This window comes from Hirundo rustica, chromosome 28 (genome assembly GCF_015227805.2).
Source record: "Hirundo rustica isolate bHirRus1 chromosome 28, bHirRus1.pri.v3, whole genome shotgun sequence".
NCBI lineage: Eukaryota > Metazoa > Chordata > Aves > Passeriformes > Hirundinidae > Hirundo > Hirundo rustica.
The window spans coordinates 4,750,062-4,774,619 of record NC_053477.1 but is presented as its reverse complement, the minus strand read 5'-3'; the positions used below and the strand labels follow the sequence as shown (position 1 = coordinate 4,774,619).

The 24,558-nt window shown below is 45.9% G+C and overlaps 1 protein-coding gene across 6 annotated transcripts in view; it reads left to right on the top strand.

The window, feature by feature from the left end:
* NSD3 (nuclear receptor binding SET domain protein 3) overlaps positions 1-24,333 on the top strand; it is a 31,125-nt gene extending 6,792 nt beyond the window's left edge. For 2 of the 6 annotated variants that reach the window (XM_040087771.2, XM_040087773.2), the window contains exons 3-24: positions 2,316-2,384; positions 2,846-3,005; positions 3,417-3,571; positions 3,835-4,338; positions 5,115-5,241; positions 8,480-8,580; positions 10,961-11,006; positions 11,528-11,658; positions 12,201-12,329; positions 12,942-13,068; positions 13,473-13,670; positions 14,261-14,431; positions 16,897-17,046; positions 19,203-19,359; positions 19,912-20,114; positions 20,589-20,701; positions 21,127-21,396; positions 22,079-22,195; positions 22,294-22,435; positions 22,697-22,803; positions 23,130-23,334; positions 24,066-24,333. In XM_040087771.2, the coding sequence (XP_039943705.1) occupies positions 2,316-2,384; positions 2,846-3,005; positions 3,417-3,571; positions 3,835-4,338; positions 5,115-5,241; positions 8,480-8,580; positions 10,961-11,006; positions 11,528-11,658; positions 12,201-12,329; positions 12,942-13,068; positions 13,473-13,670; positions 14,261-14,431; positions 16,897-17,046; positions 19,203-19,359; positions 19,912-20,114; positions 20,589-20,701; positions 21,127-21,396; positions 22,079-22,195; positions 22,294-22,435; positions 22,697-22,803; positions 23,130-23,334; positions 24,066-24,307 (3,624 nt within the window). In that variant the 3' untranslated portion in view covers positions 24,308-24,333. Of the gene's footprint in view, positions 1-2,315; positions 2,385-2,845; positions 3,006-3,416; positions 3,572-3,834; positions 4,339-5,114; positions 5,242-8,479; positions 8,581-10,960; positions 11,007-11,527; positions 11,659-12,200; positions 12,330-12,941; positions 13,069-13,472; positions 13,671-14,260; positions 14,432-15,473; positions 15,587-16,896; positions 17,047-19,202; positions 19,360-19,911; positions 20,115-20,588; positions 20,702-21,126; positions 21,397-22,078; positions 22,196-22,293; positions 22,436-22,696; positions 22,804-23,129; positions 23,335-24,065 lie in introns of those variants that run through there. The other 4 variants (XM_040087774.2, XM_040087775.2, XR_005704158.2 and 1 more) reach the window with 4 other exon arrangements.
* Positions 24,334-24,558: the final 225 nt, after the last annotated feature.

Sequence of the window (24,558 nt, the reverse complement as noted above, 5' to 3'; positions counted from 1 at the left end):
TGTTGAGTGGAAAGTCAGGTTACTTGGGGCATTCAGCAGTGAAACATTAATTAATCTTGTACTGTGTTGTCCATATCCAGAGGATGCACATCAGGTGGTGTTAACTGAGATTCCGGGCAGCAAAGACCCAGATTACGTTGCTGCCCTCTCGTTCTTTTTCTTTCAGTTTCATAAGCCACTCCAGTACTTCTGTTTCCTTTTCTCGTGCTTGTTCCTGCCACCTCTGTGGTGCTGGTTTCTGCCCCTCCCAGTTTGAGGGAATGGGTGGCAGAGAGGCTGGTAACTGCCAGGAATGGGGAAGTTGCCATATCTGGCCAGGACAGAAATTGCCCAGCACGGGCTGGGCTGTTACAGAATGTAGCTGAGTTTGTTGTGAGGTCTGTGAAAGCCCTTGGTGTTTGCTGCTTTCAGGGAGGAGAGCCTGTCCTGCAGGGATCAGCTCTGATCCGGTAGAGTGGGTCCTGTGCTCCATGGAGGTGCTGTTGGAACCCCTGTGGGGTGGCTGTAGGAGCTGCTGTGTCCTGCTGGCACTCCCTGAGCAGCATCTCTCTTGTACCTCCTCTCTGGCCAGACTCCATCACCCCGACATCAGGCTGTCAGTTTGCTTCCCCTCTTACCAGTGACTCCCATTCTCCTGGAGCTGTGCCTGTCCCTCTGGCTCTGTTACCTGCTTACCATGAGAACAAAATCTTCTGTCTCTCACAGACTGAACTAAAACGTTGCATCTTGAATTCCAAGTTCCTAGTCACGTGTGTCATCCAGAGTTCACCAGAAATCTTGGTCTTGCTATTATCATCCCTGTTTCCATTTCCCTTTCTAAAGGTGGTGTTGCAATAAATGTTTCATGTTACCCAGCCCTGTTTCAGATGTGAGCTGCTCTGACAGGAACAGGGTTTTGTGCTGGTGGTTTTCGGTATGAGTTTGCCAGGGCAGTCCCAGGTCCACTGTCCCATCATTTTGTTTTCCACTGCACAATTTTGTCTTCATTTACACGTTTGTCATCTTCAGTGTTAATGGTATGAGTGACTTGGGATCGCCTTCATAGGAACAAACAACTTTTGCTACAGCTCTGGTTGTTTTATAGTTTTACACTCATCGAGGCTGTGGCAAGTCAGATGATCACCAGTTGTTCCTTATTTTGGCACTGTATTCTCACTGGAAATCCAGTGACTGTGAGGGGATGCCCGTACTGGAGAGGCTGATTTAAAATGAAAGCGTTGTGAAAACACCGGTGAACATCAAGCTCTGAATCCTTGTTTTAAGGATCAGCCTCTCTGCTTGGTAGTTATGTTCTGTGAGGAGCTGGAAGTTTGCAGTCTGTGAACCCAGCTTGACTCTCCTGGCAGAGCAGAGGTTTCACGAACTCCCTGCAGTGAAAGAAAGGCAGGAATCAGCGCTGTGCTTCCTGCTGTACGGGGAGGAAGAGTTTCTGCCCAGCAAACAGCAACGTGATCAGTCGTAACTGGTGGTTGTGTACAGACAGCTCCAAATGGAGCACTGGGCTGTGCCACCCCTGAGCTGAGCTGCTCTGTCCTTTCCTGTCCCCGGTTCTCTGGAGCACACAGTGTGGACTGACGTGGGGTCTGTGCTTGGAGTGGGAATAATGGGGGTTGTCAGCATTATTAGTTCCTCACTGCTTGTGTCTGACTGCTCCTTTTGCTGCTCTTTGAGTCCTTTCAAGTGTGTGACGTCTTCTGAGATAGTTCCCAGCCCACCTTTACCTCAGCCCCTGTCCCCTCGCGCCCGCTGGCATGGCCACACCACGTCAGTGTCAGCCTCTGGTCAGGGCTGATTCTGCTCTCTGTTGTGAACTTTTGATCCTCCAAATATATTTGTCAAGTCTATGCAATTTAACATCGATTTACAATTATCATGTTGTATATTTAGCATAATTTATGTAATGCAGCTCTTGCAAATAACTGGTGTACAGTGAGAGTCATCACATCACTATGGATATCCTCACATGGGGTTCTCTGGTTTTTGGAAATTATGTGTTATTTTAGGTGGAAAGTTACTTGGATTTGCTGTTTCCGAATGTATGTTCTTCTGTCACCTGTTACAGGAGAGCATAGTTATATTCAGATGTGATGGTAATGTAAATAGTGTAGGGGAAAGCAGGCATTTCTTTATTGTGATGTTACTATGTTAATTGGGTACAAGGAATAGTCATATTCATGTTTTCTGGGTTCATGGTTGCCTTTCTCTCTGTGAATTATTTTTTTCTGCCTGGTTTCACTATTATCTTGTATTGTTTTACTGTCCCCTTACCTTATTTGTGTTTTCCTTTTTTCTCTTCATTGTTACCCATTTCTTAGAGACCAAACGAGAGGCTTAGCACACTCTCTGAGAGACCAAGAGAAGATGTGGTGCTGGAGGAAGCCCCGGTTAGTACATGCACCAATTAACACTTTGGGAACTTAGTAAATGTCACTACTTTTGGACTGTTTCATCCATTGATTCTTTAATTTATCTGACAAATCAGTTGTCATTTCTTTTAAACTCTTATTACTCTCATTGCTGCATCAATGCATCTCTTATTGTACTGGATTTATTGCTTGCTTTTATCCTAAAAGCAGTATTTCTAATCAGCTTAGGAAGCAGAATTGTTTTTGGGGGGTGGCAGTTGCTCTTTTGTGCCTCGATTTGTTGGTGATGTTGTAATGTAAATCCCAGCTGTGCGCAGCTCCTCTTTTTCATGTTTCTAAGAAATGTTTTTCTCATCTTGGATTATCAAACCTCAGGGATATCTGAGAGAACAACAACAACAGGTCCCTGTGGATGGGGTGTGCCTCTCCAAGTGCTCTAAATCCTCTCCTGTGGCTTTAATCTGGTGTTTCTTTCGCAGGTCCAGCAGCTCACGCCGTCCCTTCCAGCACAGGTCACCCACGACGTCAAGTTCCAGGTTGGGGATCTGGTCTGGTCCAAGGTGGGGACGTACCCGTGGTGGCCTTGCATGGTGTCGTGTGATCCACAGCTTGACGTGCATACCAAAATTAATACAAGAGGTGAGGGAGGAAGCTCTTTGCTAGAGTGTCAGGTGTCTGTAGCTGTTCCTTTATTAAAAATATCTTCGTTCTGCACAGCCTTTGTGGGGTGAATTCTGCTGTGTGTGTGCTGAACAGGACGGTCTTGGCGCACACAGAACGAGCACCTGGTACACGACCTCTGCAGGTGGCACTGTGGGAATGGGCTTGTGCACAGGGGTTTCTGCTTTTCTCGAGTCACTGTAGGAGTGTTCAGTGTGGGCAGGGTGTCCTGATCTTCCATCTTAAACTGTTCTGGATCTGGCCTGTTGTGTTTGTGCGTTCGGGCCAGGTACCTCACTTGCAGGAATGGAGCTCTGGGGAGGAGGAGAGCGTGAGCTGAACAGGCAGAGCAGTGTTGATGCGAGTGCTGAGTGGTGTTTGCCCTTTCAGGTGCCCGGGAGTACCACGTGCAGTTCTTCAGCAACCAGCCGGAGCGCGCCTGGGTGCACGAGAAGCGCATCCGGGAGTACCAAGGGCACAAACAGTACGAGCAGTTACTGGCTGAGGCAGCCAAGCAAGCCAGCAACCACTCTGAGAAACAGAAGGTACAGGGGGCACTGGGGGAATCATCTCTGTAAGGGAGATGCTCCGGGGCAGGTCTGGAACTCTTCAGTGCTTTGCCCTGAGAAGGTCTGGCTGCTTCTCGCTGCCAGGGAGTTCGGTGTCCACATTCAGTGTCAAAAATACCTGTAAATGGAGAGCAGACTGCAGTCTGCTGCCTGAGAGATGCAGGGACCCTCAGGGTTGTGTTTAAGCGCTGTGGTGGCAAAATCTTCAGTGTAACCAAGTGCTTGTCTTGTCCCTTAAGATTCGCAAGCCCCGGCCGCAGAGGGAGCGAGCGCAGTGGGACATTGGCATTGCCCACGCTGAGAAGGCGCTGAAAATGACCCGGGAAGAGAGGATAGAACAGTACACCTTCATTTACGTAGACCAAGAGCCAGAGGAGGCTTTGGCCAAAGCCAAAAAGACTGCCGCTTCCAAATCGGAGGCCAAGAAGAACCGGCGGCCGAAGCCAGCGCCGAGCACGCAGCCGGAGCACGCCGGCGTGGCCGGGTCCTCGCCTCCCCACGCCGAGGCGCGCAGGCAGGGCCAGCGCAGGCAGCCCAGCGGGGAGGAGGAGGAGGCACCGCCCGTGAAAATCGCCTGGAAAACAGCTGCGGCTAGGAAATCCCTACCAGCTTCGATAACCATGCACAACCTGGATCTGCAAAAGTGTAACATGTCTCCGGTTGTTAAAATTGAACAGGTTTTTGCCCTTCAGAATGCTGCTGGGGATGGAAAACTCATCGATCAATTTGTTTATTCCACCAAGGTACGTGCTTGGTCCAGTGACCCCTCTTTTTCTCCTGAGTTATCCCGAGCCTGCCTTACTGGGGAGCTTGAACTGTGTCCACCAAGCTTTCACCATCCACGTTTCTTTCATTGGAGAGATTAACAGACAGCTGTGACAATAGAATCTTTCAGTGTGCTGAACCCCACTTTCAGTGTAGCTCTGGCAGTAACTGTTTTGCTGGTGGCAGAGCAGCTCCCTACAGATGGCCATATTTTTGTTCGTAACACATTAAAAATATTAAAGCTGTTTAACTTCGGCTTCCTAGTTCAAATAGTCCAAAAATTCTTGATAAAATCAGTGGTTTTGTGGGAAACAGATGACAAAACTGTTAATGATGTAGTAAAAAGTAATAACTACATTTTGTGTAACAGACTTTTAAATTGAGTTCTGCCTCTGAGCTTCCTTCAGGTGCACTGCAGCTTCCCACAGTCAGTGTAAGGAAAAGGCTTAGGACTATTTCTCTGCCTCCTTCTTCTGCCTCTCTACCTGGAGAGTATTTATTTCATCCTAAGCCCTATAGAGAAGGTAATGTTTAGAAAAGTCACTGGAATTGTTTTTTCCTTGTGTGTAAGGGGAGATCGAGAGGGGTGGAAAGTTCTGCAGGGAAGCAGCTCCGTAGTAGATTAATCCTGTGTATGTGTTGGGTGGGAGAGCATTGATTGTTTCTGTTCTGAGATCCAGGGGCAGGTCTCTTACCTAGTAGCAACACACCTTTATATCAGGGGAGGACAATCTTTTCCTTTTTTCTTTTCCAGGGAGTTGGTAACAAACCAGAAATAAGCGTCAAAGGACAAGAGAAACTTAATTCTTCATCAGCTCAGAGAAGTGAAAAAGCAGTGGTGCAAAACGCGTCCTCTCCTGAGACCACTTCTGGGGCAGCAGGTAGGGAAACTGCAGACCTGGTCTGAACCTGAGCCCTCAGCACGAACATTCAGATATCAAACCCAGAATTTTCTCATTACCTAAAAATTATTAACATCTTTCTGTTTACATGATAATTGTAATGAACATGGCTAATGTCACACGTGGTGAGCCAACATACACAGCATGGCTGTGGGGTGGGATTGGTGGTTTGGCCTCGAAACTTTGTGTCTGCAGCTTCCAGCCTGAGTCAACTGACTTGAGGGATGATGTCCTGTGCAGAGCAATGGCAAGTGGGTTTAGAAGACGACCCAGTGGATGTGTGTTAGCTGGGTATTGCCATGGCTTTTGGCCCCAAATGTAAAATACAAGAGCTGTCATGAAAGCAAAAGAGTCAGGAAGTGGCACATTTTGGTAGGGAATGTCTGATTCAGGATGGAGACTCCCTTGGCTTTGTTGTTGAGTTTTTGCATGACCTGATAAAGAACAGGGATTTTTTAAAAACTGCTTCAACTAACTCCATCGACCAAATGAGGCAGTGCTTGCCTTCTGGAACCATCTCAGGGGTACATCATAAAGCAGCAGGTTTTGAAATACCAGGTCTGAGGGAGAAGAACCACTGAAGCAAATAATGGAACTTGGGCCTGAAATGGGAAAACCTTGAATGAGCTATTTGAATCTCGTAATGTTGCCAGGTGTCACTTCTGCTTTAACAGTCCATCTGATTATTTCTCCCTTCCCAAACATGAAATAAATGAGAATCAGAGTCGGAAATCTCAGTGGTCAGCATCCATGAGTCCTCTGCAAACACACTTCAGGTTCTGTGTGATGGATTTAGGCAGGGTTGTTTGGTAGGCTGCTTTATGGGACTGCAGCACACGGGCCAGGTACTCTGCATTTCCTGTGTCAGTGCGGATTCCCCTGCTGTTGACGGTAGTGGTTCCTTCCAGCTGTGGTTGCTGTGGCTACTTGAATTGCCTTGCAGCAGGAGAGGCCATTGCTGTTCTGCTTCTCTCACCTGGCATCTAAAGGCTTCAGCTTCCCTGTGGCTCCTCAGGTGTAGGGGTGAGAATTCTGAGCCTCTCTTTTTTCATTTTCTTAGGCTTTTTGGATACGTAACACTCCACGTGCTAACACCCTGTCAGTGCCTGAGCTTACCTGCAGTGCACACTCCAGTCACTCTCAAAGCCATTTCCAAAGTCCAGTTATTGGTCCCCTCTTGTGGAAAATAACTGCCAAGTCCTTTTTTCAAATATAAGGTCAGCGGAACTTCAGAATCCCTTTACGGTAAAGTATTTCCCAGACTGACTCTGAGAGTCCTTATTGATAACCTGCAGTAAGATACACAGAATTCAATAATGCTGGAAAGATTATTCCCTTACTTGAAATCTGCTGCGGCAAGAGCAGTCCTGAGAATCCCTGGTGCCTCTGACGTGCAGACACTGAACGGGGATTTATCTCCATCAAGGTGGGGAGGGCTGGTCCAACATCTGTCCTGAAACTTTGGATGAAAATATACCTGAAGATGGGATGGGAGCCGGTGATGACGGGATCCTTGGAGAGCAGGAAGAGGAGAAAGTGCCCACTGCAGTGGTCAATGTTGCTGTCAGCCAACATCAGACACTCTGGTTCTGGAATTCTCTGATCTGGGATCTTATCTTGTAAGATCTTGATCTCATCTCCTTGGCTTCAGCGGTGCAGCGCAGGGAGAAAGTTCATTTGTGATTAAAGTAACAGTTGTCACATCTGTTCAAATTTACCCGAAGCTGCTTCAGGGGATTTTGCTCACACAGCAAGGTGACAAAAGGTGTTCCCCAGCTCTGATGTGGAGACCCACTGCAGCTGTGGGAGTTCCTCAAGGGGTGGGGCCTATTGGAACCAGAATTTACACGTGGACAGTGATGGATGTTGACTTGAGTCATTAATTTCCAAATTACTAGTAACTAATTGCTATTATTCATTAATTAATATGCTGTAAAAGTTTTTTCCCTTGAAGAAAGACAATTTTTTCCCCTCAGAAATCATTCCCAGAAATTAATGTGACGTGATAACTTTTCCACCTGGACAGATTACTGAGACATTCCTAAGCTGTGCAGCCATGGGAAAAATGCTCATCCAATGGATCAAGAGAAGTTTTCATTTTTTTCTCTGAAGTCCTTTTACAAGGTTGTCTTTCAGTCTGGTTCAAGCTAGTTTGTGTCTCTAGACACTTGATCTTCTGACAAGACCAGGCAGGTTTACAGCTCCTAACAGTGCCTCCGTCTGGCACAGTCAGCTCCCAAGAATTTGCAGTTTTGCTTGGAAGAAAACAAAATATTTCACAGTTGTGTCTTCTTTAGGTGAAACCTCCCAGGCTGAAAACCCAGAATAATGCTTCCCAGCAGCTCACTGTAAATCCTCAGGTGCCAGTTTTCTGTCAGCTCCAGGCGTGTGCTCATTCCAACAACTGCCCGTGGTGCTGAGTGTCGTGTCCATGGCTCTCGATGTGCCTCTTTGGGAGGTGCTGGAGCACAGAAAGATCTTTTGATTTTGCCAGCCTTAGTTGCCAAAAACTCAGTAGCTCCCTCTTCATCTGTGGAAACGTCACAATAACCTTCATTAATCTGAGTTTGTTTTCTATGGTAATACTTTTAAAAACTTGTGTTTTTCACATTCATTAATGATGGTAACACATCGTGGTCAATGCTTCTGTTTGTGCCGAGTTTTTCTTCACCTCAAAACTTTCAGGTGAGCATTGAGGTTTGGTGTGGCTGCAGGTGGTACAGGGTGGGGCTGGCTGCAGTTACGTGACAGAGGCCATCACCCCACAGAGGGGGGCACAGATCTGGCATTTTGGGGGAAATCCTGAAGCTGTGCTTTGCGTCTGAAATTTCTAGTTTGTTTTTGTTCAAGGAGTTGGTTGTGGCTACCTTCCCAAAACACCAAAGATGGACTGTTTGGTTCAAAATTACCCAAGTGAAGACTGTGCCTGAGAGGTGTGTTATGGATTGTGGAAAACTGTTTGCTCTAATTCCAGCCTTTTGTTCCACTCTGTTACTTGTGTCTGTTTTCTGAAGCTGATCTGTCTCTGGAATCAGAATATGTGTCTGCAGCCACAGCACCAGCTGGTCAATAGCTTGGAACTGAATTTAAAAATAAAACATTCAAAAGAGGACAAAGTCTTGGTTTCATTCCTTTACCTCTTGGTTTGGTGTTGCACATCTTGGTGTACCTCAGAAGTACAAGGAATCGTATAATGGAAACCTTTTTCCTTCTTCAGGTTCTGTAGAAAAGAAGCAACAGAGAAGATCGATTCGAACCCGCTCCGAGTCTGAGAAATCCACCGAAGTTGTGCCAAAGAAGAAGATCAAAAAGGAGCAGGTTGGCTTCCTCCATGTAGAGAGTTAAAATATATCGTATTCATAAATGTTGTGGCTTATATTGGTGCCTTTTTATTTTTCTCCATTTTTCCCCATCGGGTTTCGGTTCGGACTATCCTCCATGAAATCCCCCTGTCAATGCCATTGCTGTGACTCTGCTACTGGCATCTTCTCAGTATCAGTCAGGCTATGGAAGTGGGAACGCAGTGATGGATGACTCCTAATCAACCTGCCATGTTTCCTTTGAGATTTCTGTTCTGAGCAAAATGGGTTTGTTTCAGTGATTTCTCTTGGATGGAATTGCCACCAGGGTCCTTCCTTTGGCTCTTGATTTAGCTGCTGGTTTGTGTTGAGGTTTTGTTTTTCAAATGAAGTTAGAGTGATTAATTTGACCGCTTCTGAAAATGGACTTCAAGAATGATTTCACTTAAAGATGAGTAGTCAGACTTTCATGTTGGCAGACATCAGCAAAACAGTTCTGGGATATACCATTTTTTCCTGAAATAGTTCTAACGTGTACAGGGCATTCCTTGAATCTGGATGTCAGATAGACAAATGTTGTTGCTTTAAAAAAAAAAATTAATGATAAAAGATTTCTGCGTGGAAATGAGTAGGAGAGCGCAGTGGATGGACAGAAATATTAAAACCTGCATACGCTTTTAACAAGTTTGTCAAAGTTGTTGGTTCTTCTCCTTGCATGGTTGATTTTTCCCTCTTCAAGGGCCTCTGTCTGAAAGCTGAGAGTTTTATATAAATGTTTCATAGTTTAGCTTTTCCCAGTGAGAATTTTTAAAGAGGGACAGTCAGGATGAAGATGTATATGGGAAGGGGAAAAATATTTTTATCTCTTTAATTTATTCTTTGCCCTTTGTGCTTTGTTTTGCACTTCCTTCACTTCAGAGACTGAAAGTGAACTCAGTTGCTTTTTGGTTTTTTTTTTTTTCCTTATTTTTCCTTTGATGCTGCAGCATTTCTGCACTGCTGTGCAGCAGAGGAGTGCTCCAGCTCGAGGCAGTTTCTTGGTGAAACTTTAAAGCAATTTAAGTGTTGGGTGTGTGACACCTGATGTGGTCCATGGAGCCTCTTGGCACGAGCTGTTGCAGCCTCTCCCTTTCAAAAGAGTTGTTATACGTTTGTAAAGGTTTCTTAATTTAACAAAGGTATAAGAACCAACAAGATGAACTTCATGGATGCCAGTTAGCTCCATGTGCTTCTCTTACCTGGCTGACTCAATCTGTGGACATTAATTAAAAGCGCTTTTCTCAGGAGAAGTATCTGACTAAAGTGAAACCCAGGGGCACTGTAATGCACAAAACCTTGAATGTATTAAGTTAAATTTTAAAAAAGAAAACTTACTAACTTCTTACAATTATGCAACAATATTTGTTACCCAAAGTCAAGTTTTCTTGATTCCCCAGTTAGTCTGCAACAACTTGGTATAAAATTATAACTGGAACGAGTAAAATTAATGGGAAAAACAAAATGTTGATGCTACTGTTACAGTGACTAGTGGAGAAATAAAAGTGATTGTTTAGATTTTATATTTGTATTACAAAATGTATCCTATACAAATCCTTCTACTGTATGTTTTTACCTATTGTACAACAAAATAAAATATTTTTTAAAAAAATTATAGAATAATCCTTAAATATTTACTAAACGTGTTTCTCCATGCATACGTAACCACATTGCAAAGAAGTAACTTGTAATTCTTAACCTCGAAAACAGGATTTTAGGCAACAGCTTTCTTCTGTAAAATATCCAGTCACCAAATTCCCACGTCTTCCATGTATGTTGGCAGAACAGTTCCCAAACTTCTCCGTAGGGCCGAGGACTGGAAGCGCTTTTGCAAGACTGTAAACTTGTGCCTTTGTCTGCCGAAGCGCCTGTGCCCTGGCGTTCCAGCTGTGTAGAGCCCTGCACCGCGGCACCCGGGCGGGCCCGTGCAGAGCTCTAGACGGGAGGAAGGGCTCCAGGAGCTCCAGGGAGCGCTGCTGGCAGCGCCCGGCGGCCCCGCGCTGTGTCTCAGTAGCCCAGTGCCACCCTGCCAGGGGAACGTGCGCTCGCGCAGCCGCGGGCTTTGCGCGGCGTCAGGGGCGGCTGCCCACAGGCCCCCGCTCCTGCCTGCTGGACACGGATACAGCGCTCCTGTCACCTCCGTGGCCCGGGGGAGACGGAAGGGACCTGGCTAGTGACCCTGGCTGCCACGGCTGCGGGCACCAGCGTAGGCAGGAGTGGATCCAGCGGGACGCGGAGGCTCGGGCTGAGGAGGGGATGGCAGCTCCCACCTGAGTTCTAACCCCTTGAACTGACCTGTTTGCTTTTTGGTACTAGGGAGAAACTTTCCTCTGGTGTTAACTGTGGATTTTCCTTTCAAACAGGTTGAGACTGTCCCGCTGGCAGCAGTGAAGACGGGGTTGCAGAAAGGTGAGTGGCAGGTGCAAATGAACTCGGCTGAACTTGGTGGCTCATGGCCCTCGGGCAGCAGCTTTGTTCCATGTGAGCCACAATGTCGGTGCTCTCTAGGGCCGAGCTTGACTTCTCTGGGGCAGGCTGTGGTTGGGGTTCTGGTCCTTGTGCATTGCTGGGGGAAGGATGGTGTTAGTTCATGGGCTGTAGGCCGCTGAGTCCTTCTGCACATTTCTTAAAAGTCTGTTCTTAGCCAAAGTGAAAGATGGATGATGAAGAGGAAATGTAAGGATTTATCCTCTCCCTTAGAGACAATTTATTGCCTTCCTCTACTGTGTTACCATGTCAAAAAGTCTGTCAAAAGCTCTGCCTAAGCTGGTTTTCAGTTAATTTTCAGGGAGAGCTCAACTAGTAACTAAATTGCAAACTGAAAGTTAAGGCAGATTCTGTAATCCAAGCTCTCCTCTTTCTTTCCTTTATTAAGCTTAAGGAAAAAGTCGAGAATGTGAATTAAACTAATTTTAGCGTATTGTGTTAAGGTGCCAGTGAGATTTCAGACTCCTGTAAACCCTTAAAGAAGAGAAGTCGTGCCTCCACGGACATGGAACTGACCAGCTCAGCCTACAGGGACACGTCTGACTCCGATTCCAGAGGACTCAATGATTTACAGGTAAAGGTGTGTTGGTTCTCACAGGGACCTGATCAAGCTGTCACTGTACATGGGACTTTTCAGTTAATTACTGCTAAATATGTGAATACTATTTTCTACAACCTTTGAGTCTTTTATTGTCCGAAAACTTAAAAGCCTAGTCTGTTTCCTTCTATTCCCCTCCATTGGTTTGTTATGAAAATACAATGTTTACTTACAAATTTTCCTGTTACTTTGGCAAAGCGTTGGTTTAGATCATGGTTTGCTCTGTGGAAGGTTTGAAATTCTTGGAGAGTTGGGAGATGCTGCTGTATCTGGTGTAACTCCAAGGAGTGGCTGGAAAAGGAAGAGAGAGCTTTTTATGGTGTTTGGCTTGTACAGGTGAAATTTATCAAGAAGGCAGCACTTGTGTGATCCCAGTGAGGTTCCGCACGTTTCCAGGACCTTTGTGTCTCCTGACCTACCAAACGGTCTTTTGCTTGACAGTGACAGAAGTATTTTTCCCAGTGTGAGTGTCCTTTGGAACTGTTGGTTTGAGCACTGTGGGTTTTTCCTCTCTGTAGGGCAGTTTTGGGAAGCGTTCAGACAGCCCCTCAGCCACTGCTGATGCTGATGCCTCTGATGTGCAGTCGGTGGACTCCAGCTTATCCAGGAGAGGAACTGGAACAAGTAAAAAAGACACTGTTTGTCAGGTAACTGGTGATACTGGGAAGTGATGGATACTAAATATGTATCCCCTGTTTCTGTTAGTTCCCTTAATTTAACCTCTCAGATAAAATATCCAAGTTTTTAGGAGTTTTTGTGCTCTGGAAATGATTCATATTAAATGATTCCTAAGGCCTCCTGCAGGCCAGAAAGCTCAGCAGCTGGAAGGTGGTGTCTAATCCATACCTGCCAGCATCAGTAAAAAAGTAGATGACATTTTCTGCTCTGCTTGAAAATTGCAGATGATTGGTCAGGATAGGAGAGAGTGAGAAATTTTCAGTACTTTGAAAAAAGACCCTGGGGTCTTCTGTCCAGTTCCCTGGTCAGTAGTAAAGGACCGGAGGAGCAAGAGCAGCTTGTTCCCTGAGGAACAGAGGAGTGCAGGTGGATCCTGTGGGGCCTCTCCTGTCTCTGTCCTGGCTCGCAGTGTTACCCCAGAGCAAGGTGCTGGGATTGTCCTCGGCCTGAGGCTTGCCACGTTCAGTTCTCCTGCCTTACCCTGATTCTGGAGCAATTCCAGGCAGCTCCTGTTGCAGCACCTGGCAGTGTCTGGCGTGTCAGAGTGCCCTGGTCCCTGCTGAGCTCTCTGCCTGTTGCAGATCTGCGAGAGCTCCGGCGAGTCGCTGCTGGCCTGCGAGGGCGAGTGCTGCAGCATGTTCCACCTGGAGTGTCTCGGCCTGAAGGCCGTGCCTGAGGAAAAGTTCATCTGCGGCGAGTGTAAGAACGGTGAGTGTGTTCCTGTGCCTGGAAAACCGGCAGGGATTTCCCCCTTTGCTCAGCAGCCACATTCTGGTCAGAGCAAACCAAGACGGTGCTTTCTGAGGGTTTGTGAGTAAGTTTGGGTTATTTCGCTGCTTTTTTAACCTCTGAGACCAGATTCTCATTGTCCATTTAGCAAGTGCCTTGGAAGAAAAAAAAGTAACAAACTGCTTAGGGTTTTACTTGAAATAAGGGATTTTTATGTGAGCAGCTACTCCAGTGTGATTGTGGATCACAGTAACCACCCGGCCTGTTGGATGGGAGGGGTCCTGTACTGCTCACAGGCTGTTGGCTTCAGAATTTGTTTGGACAATATTTGTATGTCAGAGTTGGGTTTTACAGTCGGGATTCCTTATTCCTTCTCTTCCAAGGAGAGCACACGTGCTTTTCCTGCAAGCTCCCTGGCAAGGACGTGAAGCGCTGCTCTGTCAGCACCTGCGGGAAGTTCTACCACGAGGCCTGTGTGCGCAAGTTTGCCACAGCCCTGTTCGAGTCGCGGGGCTTCCGCTGCCCGCAGCACTGCTGCACTGCCTGCTCCATGGACAAGGACATGCACAAAGCCAGCAAAGGTGAGCGCGGAGGAGGCTCAGCTGCATCGTGGCAGTAATGCTTCATCCGCTTCCACTCTCGCAGGAGCAAGGGTTTCCTCCTCACTGAGGAGGTAATTCTCTTTATCAACCGAAGTAGCTCCTGGGTGGGAAGCAGCCCGACACTGTGGAGTGTACCTGCATCCACACGCCTGGTCAGCTCTTGGTGCTGTGTTTAATGGAAGCCAGGGTTTTATAAAATATGAGGCCAAGAAATGTTGGATGTTAAAGACAGTTTGTAGAGGCCTTGTGAACAATTATTTTTCAAGGAAAAAGATCCTTTTACAAATGAACCAAAATGTTTAAGCCAAACAAATAGACTCTAGAACAATGGAAGATTTTCTTAACAATTTTAAAGTGAACGTTGAGGGGTAATATTTATAAAATTTTCTTTAGAAGAAGATATAACCATTTCTTTTTTTTACCCAGTACTGCCATTGGAATAGACCCAGCCCTGCCTTTGCCTGTGGGGAGTTGTGCCCTCTCCTGACCTCAGTGTTCTTTCCCAGCCATGGGAATGGGCGATGCTGTGGCCCGGGTGACGCGTGCCTTTGCTGTCTTCTGTTGAGCAGGTCGCATGGCCAGATGTCTGCGCTGCCCCGTTGCCTATCACTCGGGAGATGGCTGCATCGCTGCAGGAAGCTTGTTTGTGTCATCCCACATCCTCATCTGTAGTAACCATTCCAAAAGGACTCACTCCTCATCAGCTGTAAATGTAGGCTTTTGTTTCGTTTGTGCAAGAGGTGAGACACTTGGTTTTTCCCTGTTTTATAGTTCTGTTGTCATTTGTGCAGTTTAGTGATAAAAACAGTGTTTCGTGAGGAACTCCTCCCTTAGGACTTGCTGGGGTTAAATGCTGCCTGGGATTTTTTAATCTAGTTTTATTTTATTTTATTTTGGTCAGCAGTTCTCATGAGATTCCACTCACTGTGTTGATCCAGAACACCTGATAGCCAGAAGCAGCAATAGCACTCAGGCCGGCTTGTTGTGCCAGTAGGAAAAAGCAGATCCCAATCCCCCCATTCCAACTTTTCATGCTGAGAATGGCTGCTGTGTTGTTAATCACTATATTAAGCAGAAGGGGATTCTTCCACTGCCACAAACTTTAAACTATTAAGTTTTAAGGCTAAAAGGTAGGATTTACTCAAGAACTAGAAAACCTCAATTTACAACTGCCATCACATTTGAGAACTTTGAAAGAAGACCTTTAGCAGTATTGTATGAGCAGGTTTCATGCTGGGCTTTTCCATGTGTTAAAGTTCTTTTTTTTTTTCTTTTTCTTTTTAACTTTTTCCCTCACTTGTTACTTCTGTGATTCTTCGGTCACCAGGATTCTGCCAGAGTGCAGCTTAAAAAAATGTCAGTGCAGCAGCTGCTTTGGTCTCAAGATTCAAAAGTACCATTATTCTTAGGTGTTGGAATAATATTATTGTGTACCTTCTACAGAATGCCGGCAGTTTATATTGGATGTGTTCTCTGCAGCAGTTTTGAGAGTCACTAATAGGGAAATGAAAGTGAGCTGGATCTTGCAGTTACTTGTTTCCATTTGTGTTTGTTCAGGTGGAAGTTTAGTTTGGATTGGCTTTGCAAGAGCAGAGTAATAATTACACATCTCATGCTTTTTTTTTTTTTTCCCTTCCACTATACATTTGTTTAGTAATTCTCTTTATACCTGAATCTGGCTCCATCAGAGATGAAACTGCTCAAGTCTGTATTTTCTCCTGGCAATCTAAATAACCTCTTGAGCCCTAGCAGATGGAATTACCTGTCCTGTGTATTCCCCAGATCCTAATTAGAACTTGAACAGTTACAAGCCATTGCCACTGCCTGAATCCTGTGTGTCTTGGAGCAGCTCTGTACTTGTTCGTCCAGAGCATTCTTGTGGAGCTTGTGTCCACCAGGCCTGGCTGGAATCAGGAGCCAGTGCTGCGGAAGGTACCTGGGCCGGGAGCACGGAGTCACCTGCTCAGAAAGAAATGGGCAACTGAACACTTTAGAAATCCTTGGACATCTCTATGGGAATGGTGATTTAATTAGTATTAGTCACTGTCAGGAGCAGACACTCTTTATTTAGATGCAGTTACTGAAGTGAGAAATGTAAATGAGAGACAATCTATTAAATATACAAGCTTGCTTACAGTGAGGTACTTGAAATACAAGATATTTAAAGACTTCTTATTCACCCCCTGCAGTACCCTCCAATCATCATGTTACAGTCACTCCATTGCATGTGTAGGTTCCCTATTTTTAGGAATCCTCCCAATGTCCAGATGGGCTGACCCCAATCTTCTTACAGCAGTGTTTTAGGCACCATCCAAGAGCTTCTGTCTCGGATTCAGCTGTGTGTCCCTCAGGAGAAGAACTGGGGGCTCTCTTGGTAGCTCATCTCTCCTGTTTCTTTGGGGCTCAGTTGCTCTGCTCTTCCCATGAGTTACTGGCCAAGCGCTTCTGCTCCGCAACTCTGGGCTCTCAGCTGGGCTGCCTGGCTCTTTGGAGTGACAAGGAAAAGCTCTTCTTGCTGCAGGACAGGGAATTGCAAAGGCCTGGAATGGAGTTTTGTAGGCAGCTGAGTGCTGGACTGTTCTGGAGCAGCCCTGGGAGGGCTGGGTGGGGGAGCTTCACCACCATGGCCTAGGGCAGGAGCTCCATCTGTGCTTCCCCCTCGGTGCCTTGCAGAACACTGACCTCGTCCTTGCTTTCCAGCACCGCTACAGAGGCAAAACCCTTCCGTAGGCAAGGTCTCGGGGATAGATTTGTAGGGAGTGGGACGGTGAGTTCTCATTCCCAACATCTGTTCCATCTGTAGCCCCAGCTCAGAGCACGACCCTGCTGCAGTGACCATCGCCCCAGGTCTGCAGAGGAGCTTCCTTTTGCCCTGTGGGAAGGAGAGGGGATCCCGCAGATTCAAACTTTGTTGCTTTTCTTGTGCTTGCCTATAAATGCACAAATGAAGGGTAAAAAAACAATTGAAATTCCACTTAGAAACAGTCTTTTTCATAGCAAGATTTTCCAGTTAAGTTTGAGTCTCTCCAGCACAACCTCTTTGTTAGCACAGAAACTTCGTCAGACTTTCCTTTTTCTTCATTTTATCCTTTTTTTCATTCCCACATAAAGCATTAGAGGTGTTCATTGGGTTTATTTGATTTTTCCTTCATGGAATCATGGGTAGTTTCATTGCAACTCATCTCTTTCTGTTTGTTTCGTATAGGGCTGGTAGTGCAGGACCATTCAGACCCCCTGTTCAGTTCCTATGCCTATAAGTCCCACTACCTACTGAATGAGTCAAATCGTGCTGAGTTGATGAAATTACCTATGATTCCTCCTCCTTCGTCAGCTTCCAAAAAGAAATGTGAGAAAGGTAACCAAAATAGTTTCTTTCTCTTTAATTTACTTTCGCTTTTTCTATTTTTTCTCTCTAAATCAACGGAGAAATGTCTGCTTGTCCCCACACTGACTGCTTTCAGTGACCTTCACTCATGGTTATTGTGAGCCTGTGTTCATGTTGTTGGCAACTTTTAATTTTTTTTTTTTTTTTTAATTATAAAAGGGCTTAAAATAATTGCTGTCACTAAATTCTCCTTGGTAGGTATTTGGTCACTCCCTATCTGGCCTGGGCTGTTCCAGGTTCAGGGAGCTGTTTGCACAGCAATGTGGAGAGGAGGCAGATGGATCTCGATATTGTTGCAGTTCAGTATTTACCTGGACGATGTCAAACCGCTTCTTAAACCGCCTGGAAGCAGAGGGGGCTGTGCTGCTTCGGCTCTTGTGCAAGTCCTGAGAGAAGAGAGGGCCTTTGGGGCTGGACAAGGGTGGGTGCCGTGTCCTTCTGGAGGGTGCCAGAGCAGCAAGGCAGGGAGGTTTGGCCTGTGTGTGTCCCACCTCCAGCACGGAGCCAGCGGCGCCCCGTCCCTGTCCCGTCCTTGCCAGGCCGGGCTCTGACCCTGCAGGGACCCCGCAGCTCCGGGCAGGGGTCACCTCCTGCGGCTGAGGGGGCTCAGGCTCTGCGGCTCCCTCCTGGGGCAGTTCCTGCTCTCTGTGTGCAATGCTCAGATGTGATATTTCATTCCCCACAGAAATTTGGTTCCCCGGGAGCGTTCAGAGCCGGTGCCCCATTACCCAGCCCGAGTTAGGTCGCTTTGAGCGTTGTGAGATCAATGCTTGCAGTAGTCCTGTAATTCCTGAAAACAAGAATTATTTTGAGCCCTGTGCTTAGCTTGAGCCAAATCTGCCTAATGCATCCCGAGAGCAATGTTGGGGTTTTTCTTGCTTAGCATTGACAGTTTTGTGTTTGATTTTGTTTGATTTTTGCATCTCTTGGCATTTTCTCATCTTGGATAATGTTTCAGTAATGTGTCTGTATTTCCTCTGAAATTACATTTGCAAAAAATAGTTCAAAAATTTTGTTATGGGTTTGGGAGCTCTGGAGGATCCGTATGACTGGATTTTACTGGTTTTAGCAGAGGAAATACAGTGTTGATCATGCAACTGAATTGTTTAAGGAATGCTTATTGTAATATGCAATGATCAATTAATGCAATGGTATTTTGGGAAGTCTATAGGTGGACAAGATTTTCTGATAAAGGTTCGAAAGTGACTATTCACACTTCTTTCAATACTGGGATTGAAAATTAGTTTGAATACTCTCAAGTCTCTCCCAGATTTTCCATCTGGGACAAAAAAATCTTGTTAATTTTTAAACATGTATACATATAAGAATGTATATGTATATATTTTATAGACCTACATGTACAAAATATTACAGTATGTGTAATGTATCAAGTCATTTTACATGAGCTGCTTTGCTGAGGGTGGCTTAGAGATGTGCTGTGGCTCTCCACACATGACACATCATCCAAAATGTGAGCCAACCAAAATAACTTTTGCCCAAATTAGTGTAAACTTCAGAAACTCATGTGATCCCCAGTGCTGAGGTTCCCTCTGTGCACCATGAATTTTCGGGATGGGGACAACTCACGTGTGTCTCATTCTGCTTTATGTACTGGGCTCATCCTGGTAACTTTTTGTGGAATAAACACACTTATTACGATTCCTTTTCCTTGCAGCAGAAAAGTATTGATCAACCTATAGGCTGTGGGGTCGGTGCTCGCTAATGATTGCTGGGGATTCAGTCAGAGCAATGTTGATTGAAAAGGATTCTTCAAAACTGTGGAGTTTTGTGGTTGCTTTGGCCGTCACCAAAGCACTAAAAGCTGCTGTCGCTGTTCCCAGCTGCAGTGCTTCCCTTGGGAATGGTGCTCCTCCTGCCAGCTCACCTCGTGTTTGAGTCCTCAGCTGCTTTTTTGTCCGACGCACTTAAGAGTCCCAGCTTAAATTGAGCACTGCACAGTCCTTTTTAACCAACATTGATAAGTTTGGCTCGATCCCTTTCTTTTGCCGTTTTTCTGTGGGGCAGTGGGAATCTGGAGTGGATGATTTGAAATGAATGTCAATTGCTGTGCTCAGGGGGAGCAAATCCTGACTTCTACAAACCAAGCAGGGCTTCTTTGTTTCAAGGTGGCAAACTGTTGTGCTGTGAGTCCTGCCCAGCTTCCTTCCACCCCGAGTGTCTCAGCATAGAAATGCCTGAGGGATGCTGGAATTGCAATGACTGTAAAGCTGGCAAGAAGCTGCGGTACAAGCAGATCGTTTGGGTCAAGCTTGGGAATTACAGGCAAGTTCACCTTTGGGGGGTTCTATTGCTTTGGATGTTTTCATGTACTCTGGAATTGCAGGAAGATAAAGCAGCTCAATCATCGTGAGCAAGAGTTAGAAATACAGTAATTCCTGTGCTTGGGGTGAGGCGCCGATGTCACCCCTGAACGCAATGCTCCTGCTTCTCCCAGGCAGCGACGGACTGGATTGCACACGCCTTTGCTCTGCGGAGGGACCGGGATGTGGGAAGGCTGGGGCTGGCAGAGCCCAGCTGTCCTTGCTGCTGTTTGCTTTAGTCAGCTGCAGCAATACAGGTGTTCACAGGTGATCCTGGAGAAACACTCTCAGGCCACGGATATTCTTAGAAGGCTTTTCCAGAATTTGGAATAAGAACATTGCTTGTGTTTTGCATGGAGCTTCCCAGGCATTGCCAGCCGGAGCCTTGGCTGCTTGAGGGAGGAATTCATTTCCTGAAGAAAGGAAAACAGCTCTTATTTCTCAATCCCATTAGGGAAACCGGGAAGCTCTGGTTCAAGGAACTTACATTCTTCTTTTCTCTCCTACTCTGCAGGTGGTGGCCAGCAGAGATCTGCAATCCCAGGTCTGTGCCTCTCAACATACAGGGCCTCAAACATGATATCGGGGACTTCCCAGTATTTTTCTTTGGTTCACATGACTACTATTGGGTACACCAGGGCAGAGTTTTCCCTTATGTTGAAGGAGATAAAAGCTTTGCTGAGGGGCAAACTAGTATTAACAAGACCTTCAAGAAAGGTAAAATCAAACAAAGTTTATAGTGGTTTATGACAAAAATTCCACGTGTTTGTGTCTCCATCACCACTTAACCTGCATGGGAATATTATGTGACTAGTGTTCTGTGTTCATGTGAAATCCAAGCATTGTGTTGATCCCTTGACTGCAGATAAAAATGTGTTTAAGTGCCTACTCATTGTGTGTTGTTGTGGGCCAGTTCAGTGCTTCCACAAACGGGGAAATGTTATGGAAATGGATGGAAATCTTGGGTTCTGCTGCATGGGATCATTGTTCAGTATCTTGGTACCTGCTGAAAGTACCTGCTGATAAATTCATGATAAATTGCCATAACTAATTTTTAGCTTGTCTTTTTGTTAATAGATTTCTGTTCCTAGTCTTAAAAAAAAAAAAATAATTGATAGAGACATGTACATGTACATATTTGATTAGTAGCAGCTGGGGCTGATTGCTTTCTATTCTGAATTCCTTGCACAGCACTTGAAGAAGCAGCAAAGCGTTTCCAGGAACTGAAAGCACAAAGAGAAAGCAAAGAGGCATTGGAAATTGAAAGGAATTCAAGGAAACCTCCGCCCTATAAACACATTAAAGTGAGTTGGCCTCTTTCTTTTTTATTTTTGTTTTTATTCTGTGTGTGAGGAAGTTGCCCTGTGCATGAGTAAGGATGCCTAGAGAAGGTGTGGCTGCCCACTCCCCGGCAGTGCTCAAGGATCAGAGCAGCCTGGTCTGCTGGAAGGTGTCCCTGCCCAAGGCAAGGGTTGGGACTGGATGGTCTTTAAGGTCCCTTCCAACCCACTGTTCTGTGATTCTAAGTTGTGTACTTACACCAAGGTGTTCGACAGTGGGGGCCTAGAGAAATTCATTTTGCTGTTCTTTTCACTAATCTCTTGTTGTGTTTTACAGTACGTTAAACACAGGATAAAAATTTTTTTTTTTTTGCCTTTTCATGCCAGTTGTTGCCTCGGTGTTCCCAGTGCACTGTCGTGATCCTTTGTTCTCCCCCTTTGTTCCGCAGTCCAACAAGGTGATCGGGAAGGTTCAGATCCAGGTGGCCGACCTGTCGGAGATTCCGCGCTGTAACTGCAAGCCCTCGGACGAGAACCCGTGCGGGCTGGAGTCGGAGTGCCTCAACAGGATGCTGCAGTACGAGTGCCACCCGCAGGTGTGCCCGGCCGGGGAGCGCTGCCAGAACCAGTGCTTCACCAAGCGCCTCTACCCCGACGCCGAGATCATCAAAACCGAGCGCCGCGGCTGGGGCCTCCGCACCAAGAGGAGCATTAAAAAGGTAGAGCAGTGACCCAGGACAGGGCTGTGGCAGCTGGCAGCCTGGGTCTGGGTGAAAGCGCTGCACTCTGCACCTCCAGAGAGCGAGCTGTGTTCGAACCCCTCTGCCTGGCTGCTCAGGGCAATGCCCGGTGCATTGGTGACCTTGTGTCAAGGTGTCAGTCCAGTCCCAGCTCTTCTGATTTTCCTTAGAAAACTCTCTTAGCCTGGAGGGCTGCTTTTTACCATGGGGTCTAAGCTCATTCATTTTATTAAATTCAGAACTTTTTAAATCTGCATTTCACAAAAACTGTGTTACTGCAAATGTTCCAAGCTTATTGACTATAAGGTCCTAATAAAAGTGAAGTATGTAGTGAAAATACTGTAACAGTTCCTGTTTCCTCAGGAGCCCATGGATATTGTCACATGGTTCTCTTTGGAAAACGGGCAGATTGAAAGGTTTTACAGACCTGACATCTGTCCTGCGTACTGAATGCAGGAACAGGGCTGCCTTTTATTCTGCGTGGGTGTATTGCTTGGACAGCAGTCACCTGCTGCAGGTATTCACATTATGCCTACTAGACCAGTAAATTTTGTGATGATGAGAGTCTTTTTTATAGGAAATGCTTTTTTCTCTGCTGTTCCCTTTATCATCGTGATTAGGATGCACAGATTTCTTACTCTAGTTCTCCTTTCCTTTGCAGGGTGAATTTGTGAATGAATATGTTGGGGAGCTGATTGACGAGGAGGAGTGCCGGCTGCGGATCAAACGTGCTCATGAGAACAGCGTCACCAATTTTTATATGCTAACGGTGACCAAGGTGAATATTGTGTCTTGTTTGATAGCAAATATCACTCAGCAGCAGGAAACCTCTTTGCTTTATAAGTACTAAACACATCTTTGTCTTTTTCCTTGAAGGACCGAATAATAGATGCTGGCCCAAAGGGGAACTACTCTCGTTTTATGAACCATAGTTGTAACCCAAACTGTGAAACACAAAAGTGGACAGTGAATGGTGACATTAGAGTTGGACTGTTTGCTCTTTGTGACATTCCTGCAGGTAAAAGGATGGCACTCTTTGGTGTGTTTGCTTTTGTCTTGCAACGATCAAGTTCCTCACTTAAAATCATTATTTTTTTTCTTTGAAGTTATTAATATTAAAAGTGTTTAGCAACTTTGTCATTCACTGGAGTGGAGATGGTACTTAAGGTTCCAGTTTTAGCAGGGGTCTCATGCTAACAAATGCTAATGAAATGTCATTGTCACAGGCCTGACTCCCCTCAGTGTCCACCTGGGTGAATTGTTTTTCTTTAAATTTTAGGAATGGAGTTAACATTCAATTACAACCTGGATTGCCTGGGCAATGGCAGGACTGAGTGTCACTGCGGAGCAGAAAACTGCAGCGGCTTCCTGGGAGTGCGTCCCAAGGTAGGTGGATGAAACTGCAGCTTCTCCTCCCAAATCCAGGAATTTTGTAGGGCAAAGAGGGTTTTGATTTATTTCACTCTTTAGCTCTTTATCTAATACTTTCTACTCTTGGAATCTCCAAAGATTTTATACTGTGCCCTGCCATGCTGTTGTGTCTGGTGGGAAGTCAACTCAGAAACATCTGAATGAGCACATCTGGTTTTAGAGCTTAAAAAATATTTTAAATGGATCTAATTTAAGAAGAGTTCATGCCAATAATAACCCAAAATTGATTTGATTGCCGGGGGTTTATAAGTGACTCTTTGTTGTGATTTTCTCCTTCTTAGACAGCATTTGCAACAGCAAATGAAGAGAAGGTGAAAAATGCAAAATTAAAGCAGAAGAAGCGGAAAATAAAAACAGAACAGAAGCAGATGCATGAAGATAACTGTTTCCAGTGTGGAGATGGGGGAGAGTTGGTCATGTGTGATAAGAAGGACTGTCCCAAAGCATACCACCTCCTATGCCTTAACCTGACTCAACCACCTTTTGGTAAGAGCAGTCATGTGGCTCCTCCTGCTCAACTTTTCCTTCCTGCTGCAAGGCAGTGTTGGATGTGAAATGCAGCATTCGTCTATATAAAATACTGTGTTCACTAATGTTAAATGCAGTATTCATTTGCACCAAGGGCACCAAATTTGCTTTTTCAATACCACTCACTTCTAGCAGTGGATCAGGGGACTGTTCCTAAATGTAACTGGTGGGCAGAGGCTTTGTCATGCTTTTTAGTGTTGTTCTCGTTCCTCTCCTTGAATCAAACTTCATCTTATTTTGATTGAAACACGAGCATTGTCTTGGTGTCCTAGCACAAGCAAATGACAGTTCAAACACCGACAAAGCCAGCAGAATGTGTAGGGCTGACCTAAAGCTGCCTTTGGAGGCACCCTCTGAGGAGCACACAGTCCAAATCAGGAAAATGCACAAAACAAGCTCTGTCTTGCAAGGACATTCGGTGCCCTGGTGCCCAAGGAAGTAGATCTGATTGTTTTAAGGTCTGGTTGTGCATGCAGTAATGTTCTGGGCCAAGGGAGGCCTAAAAAAATGCAGAATAGAACTGTGTTCAGTCAGATTCTTGTACATGAGAAGCAAAAGCAGCAGCTGATTTTTCTGAACTTTGTTTGCATTCATCTGAGCAATTCAACACGGAGTGAGGGTTAAAGGCCAGTGCTGTCTCTGAAGTGCACTAATTCCAGCTTCCCTTCTCTCTCTCCTCCCATCCTCAGGAAAGTGGGAGTGTCCATGGCATCAGTGTGACATCTGTAGCAATCCTGCCGTGTCCTTCTGTGAGTTTTGCCCCCATTCCTTCTGTAAGGATCACGAGAAGGGAGCCCTGGTGCCGTCGGCGCTGGACGGCCGCCTCTGCTGCTCCGCGCACGACCCCAAATCTCCTGTGGCACCCGAGTACTGGAGCAAGATCAAGTGCAAATTGGAAGCACAGAATGCTGTGGAAGAGGCAAAGGAGTGAATTTGGTTAAAAACAAACACGGGAGGGGAGAAGAGGGGCAACAGGAGATGAACTCAGAGAGATTGCAACGCCACACTCGGCTTTGTCCTCGGAGCCGTCGTGTGAGCTGGGACGGGACCATTGACCTGAGCGAGAAGGACCAGGCAGTGGTGTTTGGTTTTTATTGTTTGGTCTTTCTTTTACCCTTGAATGTGCTACAGCAGCTCTTACTGTTGGAAACCAGGAGCGTCTTGGCCTTTGAAGAAAACCGT